Source organism: Mobula hypostoma, chromosome 19, assembly GCF_963921235.1.
Source record: "Mobula hypostoma chromosome 19, sMobHyp1.1, whole genome shotgun sequence".
NCBI classification, from domain to species: domain Eukaryota; kingdom Metazoa; phylum Chordata; class Chondrichthyes; order Myliobatiformes; family Myliobatidae; genus Mobula; species Mobula hypostoma.
In genome coordinates, this window is record NC_086115.1 from 55,666,743 (window position 1) to 55,692,588 (window position 25,846).

The following is a 25,846-nucleotide window of genomic DNA, read 5'->3' on the forward strand; positions in this document are numbered from 1 at the left end:
CAGTTGCACCACATATAGAATCGTTCTGGAGGCCGAACTACATCAATGCCTCTTCATTTCAGGCAGCCAAAGACACTTCTGGCTTCCATATTTCCAGATGCATACATGGAAGTCACAGACAGCTGACCCCGGTAGATGCTGTTGCTGGCCTCTCCCTGTATGAAGGAACCATTTTCCAACCGGGTCATTATGACACACAGGTGATAATGGCAGCTTGTTGAGTGCAGCCTTCACCACCACTGCAACGTGGTTCTTTGATAACTACAGATTATTTGGAGCATCTTAAGAGGGGCAAAAAATAAATAACCCCTTTTTAAACAATTAAAGAATTTTGTTAACAGCCAGATCATGCAGAGGGATAAGGGGATCATCTATCACCCACTCTAAGATTTACTTCAGAAAATATAATGTGATGGATTTTTAAAACTAACTTGAAATGCATGTATGCATTTCTAAATGACAATAAGAGGACTGAGTGTTCTCATAATCAAAAAAAAATACCATATTGTAATCTATACAGACGCTAACATTACCATGAATTGCTATCATTAAATAGCAAAGACAGGGTAAAAAGGTTACAGCGGATGGAAAAAGAGAACAAGAACTGGAGCTTATCAAGTTCCACCAGTCGCTGCTGTGTGGTATAGAATGCCCTTCAAAAGCAGGAGGCATGCATTTGATATGACATTATTGTTTCTTCATTGCTAATGTTACAGAGGTGTTGTCATCTGCGTGGCAGATCTGTACTTAAGGAAGCAAAGTAAATTTGTTTGGACCAATGATGTCAAGCCTTAGTAGCCTTGCCAGCCATGGCTCAATTGGTAGCATTCTAGTCTGTTGAAATGTGTGGGTCCAAGTCATAATTCAGCCGTACAGACACTGCGCTAGAGCTCCAAAACCAAGCCGTATGCTTGGAGGTCAGCTATTTCAGCTGTACTGTTAATCCAAAGATCCCAAATAGAAACATAGAAAGCCTAGTCATAGTTATAGTCATACTTTATTGATCCCGGGGGAAAATTGGTTTTCGTTACAGTTGCACCATAAATAATTAAATAGCAATAAAAGCATAAATAATTAAATAGTAATATGTAAATTATGCCAGGAAATAAGTCCAGGACCAGCCTATTGGCTCAGGGTGTTTGACCCTCCAAGGGAGGAGTTGTAAAGTTTGATAGCCACAGGCAGGAATGACTTCCTATGACGCTCTGTGCTGCATCTCAGTGGAATGAGTCTCTGGCTGAATGTACTCCTGTGCCTAACCAGTACATTATGTAGTGGATGGGAGACATTGTCCAGGATGGCATGCAACTTGGACAGCATCCTCTTTTCAGACACCACCGTCAGAGAGTCCAGTTCCATCCCCACAACATCACTGCCTTACGAATGAGTTTGTTGATTCTGTTGGTGTCTGCTACCCTCAGCCTGCTGCCCCAGCACACAACAGCAAACATGATCGCACTGGCCACCACAGACTCGTAGAACATCCTCAGCATCGTCCGGCAGATGTTAAAGGACCTCAGTCTCCTCAGGAAATACAGACAGCTCTGACCCTTCTTGTAGACAGCCTCAGTGTTCTTTGACCAGTCCAGTTTATTGTCAATTCGTATCGCCAGGTATTTGTAATCCTCCACCATGTCCACACTGACCCCCCGGATGGAAACAGGGGTCACCGGTACCTTAGCTCTCCTCAGGTCTACCACCAGCTCCTTAGTCTTTTTCACATTAAGCTGCAGATAATTCTGCTCACACCATGTGACAAAGTTTCCTACCGTAGACCTGTACTCAGCCTCATCTCCCCTGCTGATGCATCCAACTATGGCAGAGTCATCAGAAAACTTCTGAAGATGACAAGACTCTGACCTTGACCTACTGCACAATACAGGCCCTTCGGCCAACAAAGCTGTGCCGAACATGTACTTACTTTAGAAATTACCTCGGGTTACCCATAGCCCTCTATTTTTTTAAGCTCCACGTACCTATCCAGGAGTCTCTTAAAAGACCCTATTGTATCCACCTCCACCACCGTCGCCGGCAGCCCATTCCGCACACTCACCACTCTCTGCGTAAAAAATTTACCCCTGACATCTCCTCTGTACCTACTTCCAAGCACCTTAAATCTGTGCCCTCTTGTGTTAGCCATTTCAGCCCTGGGAAAAAGCCTCTGACTATCCACACGATCAATGCCTCTCATCATCTTATACACCTCTATCAGGTCACCTCTCATCCTCCGCCACTCCAAGGAGAAAAGGCCAAGTACACTCAACCAATTCTCATAAGGCATGCTCCCCAATCCAGGCAACATCCTTGTAAATCTCATCTGTTCCCTTTCTATAGCTTCCACATCCTTCCTGTAGTGAGGTGACCAGAACTGAGCACAGTACTCTAAGTGGGGTCTGACCAGGGTCCTATATAGCTGTAACATTACCTCTCAGCTCTTACACTCAATCCTACAGTGGATGAAGGCCAATGCACCGTATGCCTTCTTAACCACAGAGTCAACCTGTGTAGCAGCTTTGAGTGTCCTATGGACTCTGACTGCAAGATCCCTCTGATCCTCCACACTACCAAGAGTCTTACCATTAATACTATATTCTGCCATCATATTTGACCTACCAAAATGAACCACCTCACACTTACCTGGGTTGAACTCCATCTGCCACTTGTCAGCCCAGTTTTGCATCTTATCGATGTCTCGCTGTAACCTCTGACATCCCTCCACACTATCCACAACACCCCCCAACATTTGTGTCATCAGCAAATTTACTAACCAATCCCTCCACTTCCTCATCCAGGTCATTTATAAAAATCACGAAGTGTAAGATTCCCAGAACAGATCCCTGAGGCACACCACTGGTCACCAGCCTCCATGCAGAATATGACCCGTCTACAACCACTCTTTGCCCTCTGTGTGCAAGCCAGCTCTGGATCCACAAAGCAAGATCTCCTTGGATCCCATGCCTCCTTACTTTCTCAATAAGCCTTGCATGGGGTAACTTATCAAATGCCTTGCTGAAATCCATATACACTACATCTACTACTCTATCTTCAATGTGTTTAGTTACATCCTCAAAAAATTCTATCAGGCTCCTAAAGCACAACCTGCCTTTGACAAAGCTATGCTGACTATTCCTAATCATATAATGCCTCTTCAAACGTTCATAAATCCTGCCTCTCAGAATCTTCTCCATCAACTTACTAACCACTGAAGTAAGACTCGCTGGTCTATAATTTCCTGGGCTACAACTACTCCCTATCTTGAATAAGGGAACAACATCTACAACCCTCCAAACCTCTGGAACCACTCTCGTCCTCATTGATGATGCAAAGATCATCGGCAGAGGCTCAGCAATCTCCTCCCTCGCTTCCCATAGTAGCCTGGGGTATATCCCGTCCCAGTGAGTTATCCAACTTGATGCTTTCCAAAAATCCAGCACATCCTCTTTCTTAATGTCTGCATGTTCAAGCTTTTCAGTCCGCTGCAAGTCATCACTACAATTGCCAAGATTCTTTCCCATAGTGAATACTGAAGTAAAGTATTCATTAAGTACCTCTGTTATTTCCTCCGGTTCCATACATACTTTCCCACTGTCACACTTGATAGGTCCTATTCCTTCACGTCTTATCCTCTTGCTCTTCACATACTTGTAGAATGCCTTGGGGTTTTCCTTAATCCTGTCTACCAAGGCCTTCTCATGGCCCTTCTGGCTCTCCTAATTTCATTCTTAAACTCCTTCCTGCGAGCCTTATAATCTTCTAGATCTCTAACATTACCTAGTTTTTTGAACCTTTCATAAGCTCTTCTCTTCTTCTTGATTAGATTTACAACAGCCTTTGTACAAGACAATTCCTGTACCCTACCATCCTTTCCCTGTCTCATTGGAACGTACATATGCAAAACACCTCGCAAATATCCCCTGAATATTTGCCACATTTCTGCCGTACATTTCCCTGAGAACATCTGTTTCTAATTTATGCTTCCAAGTTCCTGCCTGATAGCTCATATTTTCCCTTACTCCAATTGAACGCTTTCCTAACTTGTCTGTTCCTATCTCTCTCCAATGCTATGGTAAAGGAGAGAATTGTGATCACTATCTCCAAAATGCTCTTCCACTGAGAGATCTGACACCTGACCAGGTTCATTTCCCAATACCAGATGAAGTACAACCTCTCCTCTTATAGGCTTATCTACATATAGTGTCAGGAAACCTTCCTGAACACACCTAACAAACTCCACCCCATCTAAACCCCTTGCTCTAGGGAGCTGTCAATCAATATTGGGGAAATTAAAATTCCCCATCAGGACAACCCTGTTATTATTGCACCATTCCAGAATCCGTCTCCCCATCTGTTCCTCAATGTCCCTGTTACTATTGGGTGGTCTATAAAAAACACCCAGTAGAGTTACTGACCCCTTCCTGTTCCTAACTTCCACCCACAGAGACTCAGTAGACAATCCCTCCATGACCTCCTCCTTTTCTGCAGCCGTGACACCATCTCTGATCAGCAGTGCCACACCCCCACCTCTTTTGTCTCCCTCCCTGTCCTTTCTGAAACATCTGAAGCCTGGCATGCTAAGTAGCCATTCCTGACCCTGAGCCATCCAAGTCTCTGTAATGGCCACAACATCATAGCTCCAAGTACTGATCCACACTCTAAGCTCATCCACTTTGTTCATGATGCTTCTTGCATTAAAATAGACACATCTCAAACCATCGGTCTGAGCGCATCCTTTCTCCATCACCTGTCTATCCTCCCTCTCACACAGTCTCCAAGCTTTCTCTATTTGTGAGCCATCCACCTCTTCCTCCGTCTCTTCAGTTCGGTTCCCACCCCCCAGCAATTCTAGTTTAAACTCGCCCCAGTAGCCTTAGCAAACCTCCCCGCCAGGATATTGGTTCCCCCTGGGATTCAAGTGCAACCTGTCCTTTTTGTACAGGTCACGCCTGTCCCAAAAGAGGTCCCAATGATCCAGAAATCTGAATCCCTGGCCCCTGCTCCAATCCCTCAGCCAAGCATTTATCCTCCACCTCACTCTATTCCTGTACTCACTATCGCATGGCACAAGTAGTAATCCCAAGATTACTACCTTTGAGGCCCTGCTTCTCAGCGTCTTTCCTAACTCCCTGTAGTCTGTTTTCAGGACCTCCTCCCTTTTCCTACCCATGTTGTTGGTACCAATATGTACCACAACCTCTGGCTGTTCACCTTCCCACTTCAGGATGTCGTGACGCGATCAGAAACATCCCAGACCCTGGCACTTGGGAGGCAAACTACCATCCGTGTTTCTTTCCCATGTTGACAGAATCACCTGTCTGATAAGAGTCCCCTATTACTGCTGCCTTCCTTTCCCTACCCTTCTGAGCCACAGGGCCAGACTTTGTGCCAGAGGCACGACCACTGTTGCTTCCCCCAACAGTACTCAAACAGGAGTACTTATTGTTGAGGGGGACAGCCACAGGGGTACACTGGTGTCTGACTCTTGCCCTTCCCACTCCTGACTGTTACCCACTTATCTGTCTCCCGAGCCCCGGACTGACTACTTGCCTATAGCTCCTCTCTATCACCTCCTCACTCTCCCTGACAAGACGAAGGTCACCGAGCTGCATCTCCAGTTCCCTAACCCGTCCCTAAGGAGCTGAATCTCAACACACCTGGCGCAGACATGGCTGTCCGGGAGGCTGGCAGTCTCCAGGACATCCCACATCCAATACCCAGTACAGAACACGGACTTGCAGACATACTTCCTGTTTCTATTCTTGACAGGTAACCTACCTCGCCTTGACCAGTTATCACCGAAGCCCCGTTGAGCCAAAGCCCTCCTACTCTGACTCCCTCTACTCTGTCACCCGCTCTATAAAGCTGTCTTCTTTTTAAATTCTTCCCGCCGGTCTAACTCGCTGACGTCCACGTGCCTGCACAGTCATGCCTCAATCTGGCAAGAACAATCCCAAATGCTTTGCTGCGTGTCTCAGAAAGGCAGCGTCCATTATTAAGGACCTCCAGCACCCAGGGCATGCACTTTTCTCACCATTACCATCAGGTAGGAGGTACAGAAGCCTGAAGGCACACACTCAGCGATTCAGGAATGGCTTCTTCCCCTCTGCCATCTGATTCCTGAATGGTCATTGAACTGTGAACACTACCTCACTTTTTTAATATATATTATTTGTTTTTTGCACGATTTTCAATCTATTCAATATACCCATACCGTAATTGATTCATTTATTATCTTATTTTGTTTTTTTTCTTCCATATTATGTATTGCATTGAATTGCTGCTGCTAAGTTAACAAACTTCACGACACATGTCAGTGATAATAAACCTGATTCTGAAGAAAAACATACCCAGGGGTTCCCAGCCTGGGCTCCACAGTACCCACAGTTAATGGTAGGGGTCAATGCCATATAAAAAAAGGTTGGGAACCCCTGCACTAAACCATTTTTTTAAAAAATAAACTTTATTCACAATACAATATTATTTGCAAGAATAAACTGTTTCATGACTTTCCACTTTTTACATATATTGTCAGTGTTTTCCATACTGTTCTAACACTGCTGCTACTCCAGGCTTTTATATTAATCACTACAATAATTGAAGGGCTTCTTCCCTCCACCCAGCTGCTCCCTCTCCAGCAGAGGAATGCTGTGGTCCTTCCCCACCAAGTCCTTGCCGTGGCTGCATGAAGCTTCTGTGCATCCCTCAGCCTGCAGTCGGGAATTTGCCATTCCTCCAGGGACAGCTCGATGCGCCGGTACACCAACGAGTTAAACCATTGCAAAGAACAGAGATCATCCTCAGTTAGTGGCTTGTCCCTCATTCAAAAATTACAGAAAACAGATGTCTTTAGTACCACACTTCTGCTTGGGTGAGTCTGCTGGCTGAAAATTGTCTGCAATCAGCAGCAGAAGCTGAGTAAATAATTCAAATGCAAATATTAGTACAATATTTTATAAAGCACAATGAGATCTCTTAATTGAGTCAGGAACTGTGTCAATACTCGAGATACAGCAAATGAATGTGATTGGACCAGAGCCCCAATTCTAGTATCACTATAGCATTAGGAAGTGTTCTACACCCTGGCTCAGGGAGAAGATGCAGCAGGGAATTCACTGCCTGCAAGGAAAGGTGGTGGACGTGGCAGCTGTTCAAACACGGCCGTATTAAGTCAAAACTAAGGAATGTTCACAGAGGCTTGAAGTGGTTATCTGCTTTAGCAGCTTGAGGTTATTATGAGACAAACACAGATACAAATTCATTTCTTTCAAACGTTGCTTCAGTTCACCAAGAAATCTTTTTAAAGGGCACAAGGCAGGAAACAATGCTGGCACACATCAGCAGACAATCCTACAGCAGATGCAGTCCCAATGTCTCTATACTTCATTAGGAGTTTGAAGAGATTTGGTATGTCAACAAAAACACTCAAAAACTTCTATAGATGTAGCATGGAGAGCTTTCTGACAGGCTGCACAACCGGCTGGTATATGGGGGGGGGGGGGTGCTACTGCACAGGACTGAAAGAAGCTGCAGAGGGTTGTAAATTCAGTCAATCCCATCTATCTTGGGTACTAGCGTACAAAGTACCCAGGACATCTTCAAGGAGCAGTGTCTCAGAAAGGCAGTGTCCATTATTAAGTACCTCCGGCACCCAGGGCATGCCCTTTTCTCACTGTTACCATCAGGTAGGAGGTACAAAAGCCTGAAGGCACACACTCAACGATTCAGGAACAGCTTCTTCCCCTCTGCCATCTGATTCCTAAATGGACATTGAACCCTTGAACACTACCTCACTTTTTTAATATAATATTCCTGCTTTGCATGATTTTTATTTCATTCAATATACATATACTGTAATTGACTGATTGATTTATTTATTCTTCTTCTATATTATGTATTGCATTGAACTGCTGCTGCTAAGTTAGCAAACTCCATGACACATGCCAGTGATAATAACCCTGATTCATTTCCTTTCCTACCTAAAACAAAAACTTCTCCAAATTTTAACCTGATGTGAGATCAATGACAGGGAAGTTGAACAAAGCAGCTGTACACAGTCTCTACTTTCCTGCCCGTGTTTTGTACAACTTTACGCCTTGTAGGCAGACCGCCATTTCAAATGTAGAATCCGAAGTCCAACTATTCTCACACTTGCAATTAAATGTGCATAGAAATGCAATCTTGCTGGCTAAATCCATCGCCTATTTAACTTAACCTACAGAAAGCACATTTTAAAATAAATGCAATAAGCAATGTGTTCAGTCAACAGTTAATGTTAATCAAGGTACAGCAGAACAAAGCATCAATGTCCCAAGAAATAGCTGAGTGAAATTTTAAACAACACACACAAAATGCCGTTAGAACTCAGCAAGTCAGGCCGAAGGAGGGAAATGTTCAGTTGACGTTTTGGCCTCAGGCGCCTCACGAGGACTGGAAACAAAGAGGACATCATCATCATATGCTGTGTCGCGTGACATAGGCAATCATGGATTTTGACCATGATTGTGCTTGGCTAATTTTTCTGCAGAAGTGGTTTGCCATTGCCTTCTTCTGGGCAGTGTCTTTAGAAGATGGGAGACAGGAAGGAGGAGCACAGAATGAGCCGACGGATGATGGGTGATTCCAGGTGAGGGGGAAGGGAAGAGAAGAATGGGAATGATGTGTGAAGCTGGAAGGTGATAGATGGAACAGGTAAAGAAACGAAGAATTTGAGAGGAGAGGACGGTGGGCCATGGAACAAGGGGAAGGAGGTGAGGTACCAGATGGAGGAAGATGCAGGTCATATGGGTGGGAAAGGAGAAAGAGGTGGTAAAGGGACAACAACAAGAACAAAGAGGTGGGATGGGGTTGCGGGGGGGGGGGTGGTGGAGGGAATAGGGGACAGGTTACTGGAAGTCAGAGAAATCGATGTTGATGCCGTCAGCCTTTAAGACTACCAAGATGGAATACGAGGTGTTGCTCCTCCAACAGTTCCCACCGCTGCTTGTAAGAAGTGATGAGGTAGGAAGACGGTGGCGCAACGCAGCTCGCAGCGGCCACTCCAGTGGTGATATCTGTTATTTATCAAGTAGGGGGCCGTGCACAATCCTGATTTGATGGAGACAGACGTGAGAGCATGGAGGAACATCTGGTGAAACTTCTGAAATGCCTGTTTCGCTGCCACTGCTACTGTGTGGTCCGGAATCTCCGGAGGAGAAGACCCCGAGTCCCTGGCTTTGTTTGTTGCTCAGCAGCCAGGGCGGGGTCGAAGCGCTCGGCAGAGGATAGTGCTCGGAGAGGCTGTGTTGGAGGGGCTGGTCAGAGGCTCGAAGTTTTCGGACGGACTCAGAGTCCGCTGCGGTCGGGTGCTTCCAATGGTGCTGCATCGGCAAGTTGGCGGTGCTTGGAGGTTCATGGCAGGGAGAGTTTCTCCCTTCTGTCACCTGCGTGAGATGATGAGGCTATCGGGACTTTGAGACTTTTTTTTTACTGTGCCCATGGTCTGCTCTATCAAATTATGGTATTGCTTTCCACTGTTGTAACTATATGTTATAATTATGTGGTTTTGTCAGTTTTAGTCTTGGTCTGTCCTGTGTTTTCTTGTGATATCATTCTGGAGGAACGTTGTATCATTTTTTAATCTATGCATTTCTAAACGACAATAAATAAAACTGAACTGAGTTTGTACGTTTTCCCCATGACTGTAGATTTCCTTTGGGTGCTCCAGTCTCCGCCCACAGTCCAATGCATTACCAGTTGGTAGGTTGATTAGTCATTGTAAGTTTTCCTGTGATTAGGCTAGGATCAAAATCTGGAAATTGCTGGATGGAGCAGCTCGAAGGACTAGAAGGGCCTATTCTGCACGGAATCTCAATAAATAAATTTTAAAATATCCCGGCTGTTGTGGAAGACAGAGCAAAGATGTTTAATGAAGTGATCCCCACTGATGTAGAGGAGGCCATGCGAGAGAACTGGATAACCCGACTGATTCACATGTGACGTACTGCCCCCCCCCCCCGGAAGAGCCGTTTGGGGCCGTAAATGGTGGTGAGGGAGGAGGTGTAACACCTGTCCTTGTATCTGCACTAAGTTAGTGGTCCCTGCAAAATGCGGAGAAGGGAGGAGAACATGTGCCTGGTAATAGACAATAGGTGCAGGAGTAGGCCATTCGGCCCTTCGAGCCAGCACCGCCATTCACTGTGATCATGCCTGATCATCCACAATCAGTATCCAGTTCCTGCCTTATCCCCATAACCTTTGATTCCGCTGTCTTTAAGAGCTCTATCCAACTCTTTCTTGAAAGCATCCAAAGACTTGGCCTCCACAGCCTTCTGGGGCAGAGCATTCCATACATCCACCACTCTCTGGGTGAAAAAGTTTTTCCTCAACTCTGTGATAAATGGCCTACCACTTATTCTTAAACTGTGGCCTTTGGTTCTGGACTCACCCATCAGTGGGAACATGCTTCCTGCCTCCAGCGTGTCCAATCCCTTAATAATCTTATATGTTTCAATAAGATCCCCTCTCAGCCTTCTAAATTCCAGAGTATACAAGCCCAGTCGCTCCAATCTTTCGACTCATTGACAGTGAGTGGGACCTCATTGCACACAGCTTCTGCTATCTTCAATGATGCACTGTGCTCCCCTCCCCTAGTTTCCCCTAATCCCTGTGGCCTCTTTACCCCTTACCTTTCCCCCTTCCCCACCCTCACCATCTGCACCTTCATCCTTCTGGTTATATACCTCCTTCCCTTCATTCCATGAACTCCAGTCCTCTCCTATCAGATTCCCCTTCACCTTTTGCTTCATCCACCCATCACCTCCCAAATTCTCACATCATCCCCTTTTCCCACTTCCTGCCTTACCCCTTCATTTGGATTCACCAATCTCCTGTCAGCTCACACTCCTCATCTAACCCCGCCCCCAACCAATCTTATTTTGGCCTCCTTCCAGTTCTGACGAAGGGTGTCAGCCAAAATGCTGACTGTTCATTTCCCTCCCTGGATGCTGCCTGACCTGCTGAGTTCCTCCAGTGCTTCGACGTGTTGCTTCAGATATTCCTGCATCTCTCTCATGTCCATGTAATCCCCACCACCCAGGACATGCCCTGTTCTCACTGCTACCATCAGGAAGGAGGTACAGGAGTGTGAAGGCACACACTCAACAATTCACAAACAGTGCTCTTCTGGACCGAGATCTCAGATGTCATTCCCGGGATTTGTTGGAACTTCTCTCCCAGCCCAGGCGTCACAGTTCCAAGTGCTCCTGTCACCACCGGGATTACTCTGGCTTTAACCTTCCACATCCTTTCTATCTACTCTTTCAAGCCCTGGAATTTCTCCAGCTTCTCATATTCTTTCTTCCTGATGTTACTGTCATTTGAGATTGCCTCATCTACTAAAATTGCTTCCTTCTGTTCTTTGTCCAGTAATACTCTGTCTGGTTGGTTGGCCATTATCAGTCTGTATTTGGAAGCCCCACAGGATCTTAGCTCTGTCGTTCTCCACTGCCTTCTCGGGTGTTTCCCATTTGGACTTGGGAGTGTCCAATCCATACTCAGCACAGATGTTCCTGTGCACAATTCCTGCGACTTGGTTGTGCTGCTCAGTGTTTGCTGTCCCTGCCTCCATCTTGCACCCTGCTTCGATGTGCTGGATGGTTTTAGACGTCAAGTTTATTGTCATTTTGACCATAAGCTGCTGGTACAGTACACAGTAAAAACGAAACAATGTTCCTCCAGGACCATGGTGCTACATGAAACAACACAAAACTACACTAGACTATGTGAGACAGCACAAGGCTACACTAGACTACGTAAAACAACATAAAAACTGCACTGGACTACAGACCTGCACAGGACTACATAAAGTGACAAAACAGTGCAGGGCAGTACAATAAATAATAAACAAGACAACAGGCACAGTATAGGACAAGTTACAATATGATAATAAATGATGTAGATATCAGTCTAGACTCTGAGTACTGAGGAGACTCTTCTCCGTGGATTGTCACCTTGTCGTGGTGGAGAAGCTTGTGCGGTCCTGTGATCCCGAGAGCAATGCCGTCTGGAGCTATGCTCCTGGTAGGGTCACCCATGGCGGTAAGGTCAAGGGTGAGGTCCCTGACAAAGAGCAATCCAACCAAGACCTCAATGGTGGAACAGGCGGACGAAGTTACTTCGAATTCAACGGCTGTGAAGGCGGATGAAGGCTGCAACAAATCCATCAGCTCCAATTGTCGTGGTTTCCATGCCACTGGAATCAGCTGGTTGATTTGCGAAGTATCGTGTGCTTCTTGGAGTGCAACATCAAGTACACGTTAAACAAATACACGCACAGGCATCTTCACTCTGTGGGCCACTTCTTCAGAACGAAGACCATCATCCTCGACCTCGAGGGATAGCCACAACACGACAACTGAGTCGTCTGATGACTTGGGGGAAGAAACTGTTGCACAGTCTGGTTTAGCAGATTCCTTGCACTGTCTGAATCCTGGGTCTCGTCTGGTCTGATAGACCCCTGCTTCTACTGCTCTTGTGCTCAGTGCCTGTTCTCGTGCAGCCACGAGCAGTGCCTCTGTGCTGTCCCTCAGCCCTGCCATTGGTGTGGGTATATATACATACACTTCAGTTTTTATCATTATGTAGTGTATTGCCGCTGCTTAACACAAATTTCATGACGTATGCCAGTGACGTTAAATCCAATTCTGATCCAGAACACCTTCAAGGACCAATGCCTCAAAAACGCAGCATCCATTATTAAGGATGACCATCACCCAGGACATGCCCTCTTCTCATTGCTACCATCGGGAAGGAGATACCAAAGACTGAGGGCACACACTCAATGATTCAGGAATAGCTCTTTCCCCTCTTCCTAAACTGACACTGAACCCGTGAACACTGCCTCACTAAGTTTTTATTTTTCAACTATTTAGAAACATAGAAAACCTACAGCACAATACAAGCCCTTCGGCCCACAAAGCTGTGCCAAACATGTCCTTACCTTAGAACTATCTAGTCTTACCTTGGTACCATGTACCTTACTCCATGTACCTATCCAGGAGTCTCTTAAAAGACTCTATCATTTCTGCCTTCACTACCGCTGCTGGCAGCCCATTCCACGCACTCACCACTCACTGCGTAAAAAAACTTACCCCTGACATCTCCTCTGTACCTGTTTAACATATTTATTACATTAAATATACATATTCACTGCAATTCACATTTTTTTCTATTATTGTATATTGTATCGTACTGCTGCTGCAAAGACGACTAAAATCACGAGACATACCGGTGATATTAAACCTGATTCTGAACGAAACCTGAAGTCATATATGTTATTGGTTTTATTTGTCACACGTACATTGAAACATCCATAGAGTCAGCTGTGCCATTTACATCAACAAGCAGCAGCCTGAGGATATGTTGGGGGCATGCCATGCTTCTGGTGCCAACATACCATGCCCACCACTTACTGACCTTAACCCACATGCCTTTGAAAAGTGGGAGGAATCGGAGCACCCAGAGGAAACCTACACAGAGACAGGGAAAATGTACAAACAGCAGAAAGTGAACACTGGTCACGGGTAGCTGGTGCTGCCAAGCATTATGTTAAGGCTATGCTACCTTGCTACGCCAACTTGTACCTAGTGATTAAGCCATTCCAAAAAACTCGACTGGAGATTCCGACTTCAGGATAAAGATTGGTGTTCCTAAACAATCCCTGCTAATGGAATTGGATTTCAACCTATCCCACCATGCATTGCCAGGAACCAGCCTGCTGGGCCTTTCCTGCATTCCACTTTATGACTGACATTCAAACTCCAACCAAGCGCTTAAGCTGGGGAGGTGTCATTCAATTGACCCCAGCAATGCACAGGATGGCCTACTTCAGTAGGAAACCAAAATTAAACCACAGACTCTCAATCTGAAAACAAATTCAGCGAGTCAGGCGGCACTTGTGAATAGTTACAGTATTTGACAGTGAAAACTAAACAGTCTTCAAGCTAACGCATTTCCTGTATTTCGTTCTATAGTTGCCGTCTGACTTGAACATTTCCAGCATTTTCTATATTTCTTTCCACAAATGCTGCCCGACTTGCTGAACATTTTTAGCATTTTATTTCTTTGAACTTACTTTGCTTGCTCTCTGGATTCTGGCTTACACAGCTGAATCCCAAGGCTTCAGCTGACCCCATTTTCAAACGCTTCAACTAAATCCACCTTTTGCTACGGCTGCTCCCTCTCTTCCCAAGCCACCTCTGGCTGTGGCACTTAACAACAAATTGATAAGTAGCAAAGCAGTCAGCGCGACACTATTTCACCTCGGGTTGGAGTTCGAAGTTCAATTCCAGCGCCGTCTGTAAGAAGATTGTACATCCTGCCCATGAGCACATGGGTTTCCTCCGGGTGCTCCAGTTTCCTGCCACATTCCAAAGACGTACCGGTTAGTAGGTTAAACAGTTATTGTAAACTGTCCTGTGATTAGGCTCGGGTTAAATCGAGTTGCTGGGCAACGTGGCTCAAAGGACCGGAAGGGCCTGTTCCCTGCAGTCTCTCTAAATAATAAAAATAAAACAACAATTGTTGCAGTCAGGCTCTTCGAAAAGTCACCATACGATTCACTCACTGCGTATACTTGAACCGGACCTTCCTCCAAGCAACGTGCACACCATTTCTGGAAGAACAACATCCACTGGTACTCCAGGTGTTTGTGGGCAAAAGGTGAAAGTATGAGGAGGAGGACTTCACTCCCAGAAAGAAAGATTCCACTAATCCAAGTTCATCAATTCTATGCCATCTGCACACACAAAACACTGAAGGAACTCAGGTCAGGCAGCATCTACGTAAATAAGCAGTTGACGTTTCCGGCCGAGCCCCTTCATCAGGACTAGGAAGGAAGAGGGAAGAGAATAAGTTTCAAGCAAATGACACTCAAGATGACCCCAACTCTCAAACCCACAACTGACATTATTAATTTCTCCCCGTCCCAGTGTAGAGTGCCCTCAAAACATCCACCGTTGTCCCTGTACCTAAAAAGACCAAGGTAACATGTCTGAACGACTGGCGTCCTGTCACGCTCACCTCAATAATAATCAAAGGCTTTGAGAGGCTGGTCAAGGACGACACCTGCAGCTTGCTATCACCAAAACAATTCACCTACCAACACAACCGATCGACAGGCAACGCAACAGCCACAGCTGTACACACCCTCCTTACACATCTGGAGAAGAGGGATGCTTATATGAGAATGCTGTTCTTGGACTACAGTTCAGCATTCAACACCATAATTTCCTCCAGGCTCAACAAGAAGCTCAGAGACCTGGGCCTTCACCCTGCCTTGCGCAGTTAGATCCTGGACTTCCTGTCAGATCGCCGGCAGATGGTAAGTGTGTGCTCCCTCACCTCTGACCCTCAACTCAGGTGCCCCTCAGGGCTGTGTCCTTAGCCCCCTCCTTTACTCTCTGTATACCCATGACTGTGTCGCTTCAATCTGCTAATTAAATTTGCTGACGATACTAAATTGATTGGCCTTATCTCAAATAATAATGAGGCAGCCTACAGAGAGGAAGTCATCACCCTGACACGGTGGTATCAAGGAAACAACCTCTCCCTCAATGTCACTAAAACAAAGGAGCTGGTTGAAGACTACAGGAAGAATGGAGACAGGTTAGCCCTTTTTGACATCAATGGATCTGGGGTTGAGAGGGTAAGCAGCTTTAAATTCCTCAGCATCCACATCACTGAGGACCTCACGTGATCTGTAAAAACTGGCTGTGTGGTGAAAAAAGCACAACAGCACCTCTTTCACCTCAGACAGTTGAAGAAGTTTAGTGTGGGCCTCCAAATCCCAAGAACTTTCTATAGGACCACAATTGAGAGCATCCTGACTGGCTGCATCACTGCCCGGTGTGGGAACTGTACTTCCCTCAATCGCAGGACTCTGCAGAGAGTGGTGCGGACAGCCCAGCGCATCTGTAAATATGAACTTTCCCACTATTCAGGACATTTACAAAGACAGGTGTCCAAAGGATCACTGGAGACCCAAGTCACCCCAACCACAAACTGTTCCAGCTGCTACCATCCAGGAAACAGTATCGCAGCATAAAAGCCAGGACCAACAGGCTCCAGGACAGTTTCATCCACCAGGTCATCAGACTGATTATTTCATGTGATACTATTGTATTTCTATATTATATTGACTGTCCTGTTGTACATACTATTTATTATAAATTACTACAAATTGCACATTTGCATATTTAGACAGCGACGTAAAGATTTTTACTCCTTATGTATATGAAAGATGTAAGTCATAAAGTCAATTCAATTCAAGAACGTAAGAAAACAGCAGATAAAAGTTCGGGGAGTTAACCTTGTAATTGGATACAATCTTAACGAAGCAAAGTTTAAAGTCAATTTATTATCAAAGTATGCATATGCTACGCTACCATAAGATTCATTTCCTTACAGGCATTGACAGGAAAAAATATCAACATAATCTTTTAAAAAGTACACAAAAAGACAAAGACCAACAACCAATGTGGAAAACAGGACAAACTGCAAATACTGTAGAGTAAAAGTGATACTGAGAAAATGAGTTGTAAAGTGAGAATCCGCTCAGAATCATGACGAATGATGTAATCCATGCCAGCACAGGCGTCTGATGGTCGTAGGGCAATAACTGTTCTGGAACGCAAGACTTCTGCATCCACCAGTTTCTGGAGCCTTTTCCATTCCTGAGCATTGGCGTTTCCATGGCAGATCATTATGCAGCCAGGATATTCTCCACCGGAAATCTATCGAAATTCATCATGCCGAATCCACACGAACTTCTACAAAAGTAAAAGCTGCTGTTGTGCCTTCTTTGTGATGACACCGCTGGATCGAGCAACAGCACCAGAGAGGAGACAATGAATTGTTAAAGAAAACTGTTATTTCACAACTAGAGGCTGTTCAAGAACTAAATATGCAATATACACTGACTTTAGAATAGATATGTATAGCAGGCCCTGGGTTATGCAAGCATTCTGTTCCTGAGAATTGCCCTTCAAAACATCAAAACCATCCATTCCTTATATTGCACTTCCTTATAATTCTTTGATTTTATTGAATAATTATCCCAACACTAACCATTCTTAAACTAATGGATGCCTACAGTATCACATCATTAATGATTACCGTGAAACATTTTATTCCTAGCTTGAAGAATACTTAAAAAATAAAAGGGAAAATTTGCCTGCAATCAGATCTCCACAAGTCAGGTCTTTAGTAACTTCTGACAGCCCCAGCACTGAGTACGTCTACATGGATCACAGACACAGAGAAGGCAGCATCTATCATCAGGACCTTCACCACCCAAGTCACGCTCCCTTTTCGCTGCTGCCATCAGGAAGGTGGCACAGGAGCTTCAGGACTCTCACCACCAGGTTCAGGAACAGTTATCAGACTCCCTGACCAGAGCGGATAGTCATAGTCATACTTTATTGATCCCGGGGGAAATTGGTTTTCGTTACAGTTGCACCATAAATAATAAATAGTAATAAAACCATAAATAGTTAAATAGTAATATGTAAATTATGCTGGTAAATTATGAAAGAAGTCCAGGACCAGCCTACTGGTTCAGGGTGTCTGACCCTCCAAGGGAGGAGTTGTAAAGTTTGATGGCCACAGGCAGGAATGACTTCCTATGACGCTCTGTGCTGCATCTCGGTGGAATGAGTCTCTGGCTGAATGTACTCCTGTGCCCAACCAGTACATTATGTAGTGGATGGGAGACATTGACCAAGATGGCATGCAACTTAGCATCCTCTTTTCAGACACCACCGTGAGAGAGTCCAGTTCCATCCCCACAACATCATTGGCCTTACGAAAGAGTTTGTTGATCCTGTTGGTGTCTGCTACCCTCAGCCTGCTGCCCCAGCACACAACAGCAAACATGATAGCACTGGCCGCCACAGACTCGTACAGCATCCTCAGCATCGTCCGGCAGATGTTAAAGGACCTCAGTCTCCTCAGGAAGTAGAGACGGCTCTGACACTTCTTGTAGACAGCCTCAGTGTTCTTCGCTCATCCCATCACTGTAATATTCCCACAACCTATGGACTCATTTTCAAGGACTCTTCATCTCATGTTCTATATATTTATTGCCTACTTATTCATTTTTCTATTTTCTTGTTTGTCTGCTTGTTAGGTTCATTCTTTCATTGATTCCATTATGGTTCTTGTATTTACTGAGTATGCCCGCAAGAAAACGAATATGAGGGTTGTATACGATGACGTATATGTACTTTGGCACATGGATTAATATTCAGATACACTAGAACTCTGAACACAAAGTGATTTATCCAGAAACCAGCAAAGGCAGATTTAACCTTTAAGAAAGTGGACCGCACTAGTATAATAAATGCCAGCGCCCACTAATTCTACCGTTCTGATTTAACTACCCACATTTATATGTGCAGGTCCATTACTTGCATTACAATAGATCAAAATGGGCAAGGGACTCCATTATGAGCCGAACTCTCGGCCTAATAAGCGGACAGAAAGCTAACAAGCTTCATGAAGAAAGCAGGCTTTGTGTGCCACCTCACAGATACAGCTGTGCACCCTCCCAGCTGATTCAACTCATATAGAATGCACTGTCATTTCCTGTTTTCAATTATAAAAGCAAAGGGTTGGAGGGAGGGAGTGGGTGAGAAAGATACAGCCTGCTAGACATCTTGTAATTTTGTTTTAAATTAGCTTTCATCTGTGCATTTTAGCATCAGATGAGTGTCTTCTTTTTTGTAAAAAAAAGGGTGGAATTGACAGCGAAGCAACCGCAGTCAAGGGTAAAAATCTATTTCTAATTTTTAAATCTGTAAAATTACCACACCTTCCCCACCTTAACAAAGCAGTCAATTCTCCTTAATTGACAACAATTTTGAATTTCTATTTCTGACCTTGTCATTTTGCACCAGGAACCTTTACACAAAAATGGAGGATTGTATTGGAGTTTTATAATTACCATATTTCAGTATTCAGGTTGGAAAGATCCAAAAAAAAGAAAGTGAAAGTTAGAAACATCCCTTGAACGAAAGACTAGTTCCCATTCAGAAATATTTAAGCATTTACCTCCGCTTTCAACACAAGGATGTTCAAATAATTACTGTTGTCCTTCAAATAAAAACCCAACTCCAGTTTTCATTGGCTTTCTGCTTGGAAGTACCGTTCCAAACAAGTCTGCAGCAGTCTCAACTTGCTGGCTGAGTCATAGCTGCCTTTCAAAGGGTTCGCGCTCACCACTACAGTGTTAGCATTCTCCTCTGCTCCTGAGACAGTTGTGCATCAGCACTGCAAGCTCCATACACACTGGGTTTCACTTAGACAGAGAGGTGCTATTGTGGGCACAAACCAGCTAACACGAGGAAATCTGCAGATGCTGGAAATTCAAGCAACACACATAAAAAATGCTGGTGAATGCAGCAGGCCAGGCAGCACCTATAGGAAAAGGTACAGTCGACTTTTCGGGCCACATAACAGGCTATTCACTCTAACAATTTTTTTTCAATGGTATCGGGGAAAGTATGATAATGGAGTGAAACCTGCTGCCTCACAGAAAACAGCTGGAATAAATAGGTTCTTTCAGAACGGACGGAGGTAACTCTTGCATTTCCACATGGGTCTATCCTTGGCCCTCAACTGCTCACCACTGACATTAACGACCCAGAAGAGCAGTACGTGAGGCTTTGAAGTTTGTCAATAGCCAGTAGGACATGTTGTGGTAAAGATCCCAATCCAAGGTCTCAAATGTAACTTAAACCTTATTCGATTTCTGATGTTTTTAAATCCTTCTTTCAAAGTCAGGAAAGAGGCGCAAAACTTTTTGCTTCACAGTCATTATTATTAAGAATTAATAGAAAAAGTTCAAAAAAGTTCAAAGTAAATATCATCGAAGTACAAATATGTCATCATATACAACCCTGAGTTTCATTTGCTTGCAAGTGTACCCAATAAATCCATAACAGAATCAATGGAAGACCACACTGACTTGGGCATTCAACCAGAGTGAAAATGACAACAAACTGTGCAAATACAAAAAGAAATAATAATAATAATACTAACAGAATTGAAGACAGACAGTGATAGAGGTCTACTAAGTGAAGTGAGAGAGAGAAGCAAAAAGATGGCACCACTACGTGATCAGCTTTTAAACGACATAGATAAGAAAACTTCCATTCAAATTCACAAAATTGTCAGCCAATCAGAGAGCACCTTTTCAAATAACGCAGCACTAGAGAAGCTTCTAGAACTTTCCAGAATCATACAAATGCAACCACACACTGAACAAATGCATATACAAACTGTAGCCACTAAGAAACATACTAAACAGCAGACGATTATTAAACTGCAAAGAGAATGACAATTAAACAGTCAGATCCAACAACCTTTTGCTGCCAAGACTGTTGCTGTACTCACCAGCATCAAGCCTTTTGAGGGAGTTAAAAGAGTAAATGAGAATTAAGCGTTGAAACATTTAAATATAACTGGCCTAGAAACTGATTAAACTGTTCCTCACCGACAGTGGTGATTGATTTGTTAATCAAAATTAGTTATTCTCAGGCAATTTAGAAAGAACTATTTCAGCTCAAGCAAAGCACAGAAGGTGTTATGCTCCCCAGCCTCCTTTCTTTAAACACTAGCAACATATTCTGCCTCCCATATTCCGATAGTTAACAGCTTTTTTTTTTACAAAAAAAGGTAATTTCTCACAATAGTTGATGACTTGCTTCACCTCCAGTTTTTGTAGATGTTGAGTGGCCAGCAAGTTTAATGTAGGAATTGCAAACTCCTCCACAGGAAGTGCTCATTCTGACACTACAGGACCTCTATGGTACTACTATTGAATTGACTTTATTTCTTACATCCTCACACACATATTGGGTGCATCTGTGTAAGGTGTGTGGGGAGTGGGTAGAAGTGGGGAATTAATGGGCAATGAATAGCTTGATAAATGCAGTACTGTGTAAAAGTCTAAGGTACATAGATACAGCCGGGGTGCCTGAGACGTTTCCACGGTCCTGCATTTGCAATGAGTTTCACTCCTTGATGAGCTCAATGCCTTTTGTGCTTGCAGTTACAGAGTATTCTGGAGTAATGTGAATATAGCAGATAATCGTTCAAACAAGAACCAGTCTTCAGTTCTTAATGTAAATTACAAGCAGTAAATTGAAATTACAGTACTATAGCTTGACACGCTAGTGATATAAAATGTCTAAGACTTTTGCACAGTACTGCATATTACAATGAGATTCACTCCCTGACCTTCAGGAATGTCAGGAACATCGCCCCCCCCCCCCCCCACCGCCATCTGATTTCTGAAAGACAACAAATTTCACGACATATGCTGGTGATATTAAACCTGATTCTGACGAGCTTGATGCCTTTTACACTTGCAGTAGGTAGCGGAAGACAGCATTGTCTCGACAGGTCAAAAGGTCTACGATGCAGGATGCATCTAATTTTCAACCAAGCAACAAAATCAATTGTAGTTCCAGTTAAAACAATATATTCATTACAAAGACAGGGCCCTTGGTGTCCTGAAGTTACTACAGATAACAGATACCGGGAGGAATAAATTAAATGTTAAATCTAATCTCAAGGTTCAAATGAATTTGTAAAGTGTGAGAAAGCACAATCAACCAAAGCCCTGGATTAGGTTGCAGAATTGTCATTCACTGTTTGGTATCCATTATTCTACATACATTAAATGAGAGGCAGTGCATGGTGCTGAATTACACTGAAATGAAAACCCTGTTCAATTATTAACATCGACTGCACTACCAGCATCTAGCTCTGGGACGCTGCATTTCAAAAGGAACAGTGGAAATTGGCAATATGGGCTTTTGCAGTCATTCCAAAATGAAGCATTGTATTAGCAAACCCATTGTTTCACTGCTACTGTTCTTTAAATTGGAACGTTTGTGTTTTGCCCTTCCTTCCTCACACCGCCTGGCTGAGTTGCACAGTTAGACGTTTGAGGGCAGAATCTCTCCTGCAGAATACCGCAGGTTGGAGTTGAAGTGATGGAAGTGCTGGGCGAGTCCAGAATAAGATCAGCGGCGGTCAGAAAAAATTTAACTGGGAAAGAAACCTCAAGTTATTGACTTGCAAAAATATTTCCTAGACTGTCCATACAATGATAAAGCTTGAAAATGGCACCATCCATTTTGTCCATTATTGATTTAATCGGTTATTTTAACTTTTCATTCCTGTTTAATTGCTGAATTTTCTCAGAACTTTAAGTGGAAAAATAAGACTTGGAGTTGGGAGGTGAATAACATGGACTTGGAAGATTACTGCAAATACCAAGTTTAACAAAGGAGATAAAGCAGAACTCTCCACTTCTCCAGCAGTTGACATGAAAGGGCATTGCTGAAAAGAGTAGTGGTACACAACTGCCAAGCTGGCAAAAATATTTTACCAAAAGGAGGAGAACAGAGAACACTGAAGATCCAGTTTTGTATTCGGGATTTAAGCAAAACCAAGTGTAAACTATTAACAATACGGATCGGGTGAACCCAGTGTGGTTTCCCAGGCAGATTGGAAAGAGGGGCATAACCGCAGAGTGAAAAGCAGCGGTTAGCTCGATGCTAGGCGTCAGAGCTCAATCCTGGCGCCATCAGTATGCAGCCTGTACGCTCTGCCTGCAACCGTGAGGTTTCCCCCGGGAGCTCCGGTTTCCTCCCACAGCCCAAAGGCAGTTAGCAAGATAATTGGTCATTGTGTGGGCAACGTGGCCAAGTGGTTAAGGCATTGGACTAGCGACCTGAAGGTCGTGAGTTCGAGCCCCAGCCGAGACAGCGTGTTGTGTCCTTGAGCAAGGCACTTAACCACACAGTGCTCTGCGACGACACCAGTGCCAAGCTGTATGGGTCCTAATGCCCTTCCCTTGGACAACATCAGTGTCATGGAGAGGGGAGACTTGCAGCATGGGCAACTGCCGGTCTTCCATACAACCTTGCCCAGGCCTGCGCCCTGGAGAGCGAAGACCTTCCAGGCACAGATCCATGGTCTTACAAGAATTTACCTGGTCATTGTAAATTGTCCTGAGGTTAGGCTAGGGTTAAACAGGTGGGTTGCTGGGCGGTGAGGCTCTCTGGGTTGAAAGAGCCTGTTGCGCACTGTATCAATAAAAAATCATAGATCTGCACGCTCTCTATCAGGGAAATAACTGCAGCACATGAATCGCTTCTTCAAAATGCAAACATGCCATCAAGTAGTTGATTCCCCGTGCCAATTTCAGTTCAGTTGTTCTAGTAGAAATAGAAAGATTGGTATTCAAAGCAATAGTTCCTTCAAACAGCTAATAGCTGCCAAAAAGTAACAGGAACTCTCGACTGTTGAAACCACAAACAGTCTTCCTCCCTTCTGGAAATACTTGTCGTAAAAACAAGTTGTGCCAGTGGCTAATTGCTCAGCTATGGTGTGTGTATGTGTATGTATGTATGTATGTATCAGGAAGGAGGTACAGGAAGGCACACACTCAATGATTCAAGAACAGCTTCTTCCTCTCTGCCATGCAATTCCTGAATGCACATTGAAGCCATGAGTACTACCTCACTACTTTCTTTTATTATTTCTATTTTTGCACTAATTATTTTTTGTGTATTGGAATGTACTGCTTTTACATAACAAATTTCACGACATATGCCTTTGATATTAACCCGACTCTGACGTTGGAGGAACTCAGCAGGTCAGGCAGCATCTGTGGAGGCTGCTGAGCTCTTCCGGCATTTTGTGCATTCCTGCCAGGAAGCTGTTGCTTTCCCCGCACTCTCAGAATGTCTGGGTTAAGAAACAGCCCCTCTGGGTATTCAAGTCTCTGCATTCCATTAAACACAGAATTACGCTCATTTTTCACTCTTTTTTTTCATCATTTCCCTTCAAAATTCTAGGGCATGTTTACAGTGGCCAATCTGCTAAGCCACACATCATTGAGATGCTGGGAAAACCTACCTAGATTTTAGATTTAGATTTGATTTAAAGATTCAAGATTCAAAAAACTTTATTGTCATTCTAACCGTACATCAGCTCTGCAGGGCAGAATGAGACAGCATTTCCCAGGAGCGGTGCAATCATAACATAACAAATGCGACACTAAATAATAAACATAACAATAAATAGTAAAACACAACAGCCACATGTCAGTTAAAATCAAGTTATAATTGTCCAGTGCAAGTTAAAAGTGTCCAAAGCAGAGTCAGGTAGAGCAGCTATTTAGCAGTCTGACTGCCTGTGGGAGGCAGCTGTTTAGTAGCCTTGTGGTTTTAGTTTTGATGCTCCTGTAACGTTTGCCTGATGGCAGAAGAACAAACAGTTCATGGAGAGGGTGTGAGGGGTCTTTAATGATGTACCATGTCTTCTGGAGGCATTGACTCTGAAAGAGGTCTTGGACAGAAGGCAGGGAGACCCCAATAACCTTCTCTGCTCCCCTAACCACCCTCTGCAAGGCTTTTCTGTCGACAGCACTGCAGCTGGAGTACCAGGTTGTGATGCAAAAGGTCAGCACACTCTCAACCACGCCTCTGTAGAATGTGGTTAAGATGTTAGTGGGGAGTGATGCTTGTTTAAGCTTCCTCAGAAAGTGCAATCTCTGCCGGGCCCGTTTCACAATCCCAGTGGTGTTCCTGGACCAGGTGAGATTGTCCGAGATCTGCACCCCAAGGAACTTGATGTTTTCCACTCTCTCCACTGTGGAGCCGCTGATGCTGAGGGGCGTGTGGTCAGGCTGAGACCGTCTGAAATCGACGATCATCTCCTTGGTTTTGGTGACATTAAGCATCAAGTTGTTATCACTGCACGGGCTCTCTAGGTGTTTGACCTCCTCCCTGTACATTGTTTCATCATTCATTCATTACGTGCCGTGTTGTATGATGTAGGTGATCATGGTCTGATGACTATGATCATTTTTGGCAAATATTTTTCTACAGAAGTGGTTTGCCGTTGCCAGCGGGCTGTTGTTATGTCTCCCACTTGCTGTGAAAATGAGGGACACCTCCCTCTCCCTCGCCAGGGAGAGAGAGAACCTGTGGGTTGTCCAATTTTGGATGAAATGCGAAGCCTTGGGCCTGCTGGTGGTGCAACGACATTGGCGCCGGACCTGGGAGCGGAGATTCCCGGGTTCGAAACCAGTCGGGTCCGCTCCCGAGTATGCTTTCCATCCATGCCAGGTTGACTGTCGAGGTCGCAACTCAACCTCGTAAAATAAAGGGAAAGATATTGCAAAAAATGTCTGTGTGAGGAGTGGCGAGCCATACAGTCTCCCTCTCGCTCCGCGCTTTGTAAAAGCCATGAAAAAGACCATCACGGACACGCACACACGCAAAAAAAAAGTGCGAAGCCTTTGGGTAACTCTGGTCTGTGTCTTTGCTATTGCTTAGCACACGCTTGGGCTCGGTGATGGTACCAGTGTGCGTTTTTTTTTGCTGGTGGGGGGGGAGGGGGAATTGTTGCTCGCTGTCACTTTCGTACCAGAGGGGGGAGCTGGGGGGCGGTACTTTGGGTTCTCATGTTTAACTCTCGTTTTGGGGCACTTCTTTAGGTTTGCAAAGAAAAAAGCATTTCAGGATGTATACTGTATACATTCTCTGGCATTAAATTTGACCTTTGAACCTTCTTCTGGGCTGTGTCTTCACAAGACAGGTGACCCCAGCCATTATCAATACTATTCAGAGATGACTGCCTGACATCTGTGGTTGCACAACCAGGATTTGTGATGTACAGCAGCTACACGTATGACCATCCACCTCCTGCTCCCATAGCTTCACTTGACCTTGATGAGGGGGGCTAAACAGGTGCTAAACTTTGCCCAAGGGCGACCTGCAGGCTAGCGGAG

General features: G+C 44.5%; 1 protein-coding gene across 3 annotated transcripts in view; it reads right to left on the reverse strand.

Moving 5' to 3' along the window:
- Positions 1-25,846, reverse strand: part of inpp5f (inositol polyphosphate-5-phosphatase F) — a 284,383-nt gene that overhangs the window by 202,448 nt on the left and 56,089 nt on the right. The window contains exon 1 of one of the 3 annotated variants that reach the window (XM_063071928.1): positions 14,600-14,842. The exons of the other annotated variants lie outside the window; for them this stretch is intronic. Within the exon in view, the coding sequence (XP_062927998.1) occupies positions 14,600-14,645 (46 nt within the window). The 5' untranslated portion in view covers positions 14,646-14,842. Of the gene's footprint in view, positions 1-14,599; positions 14,843-25,846 lie in introns of those variants that run through there. 3 annotated transcript variants of the gene reach the window in all.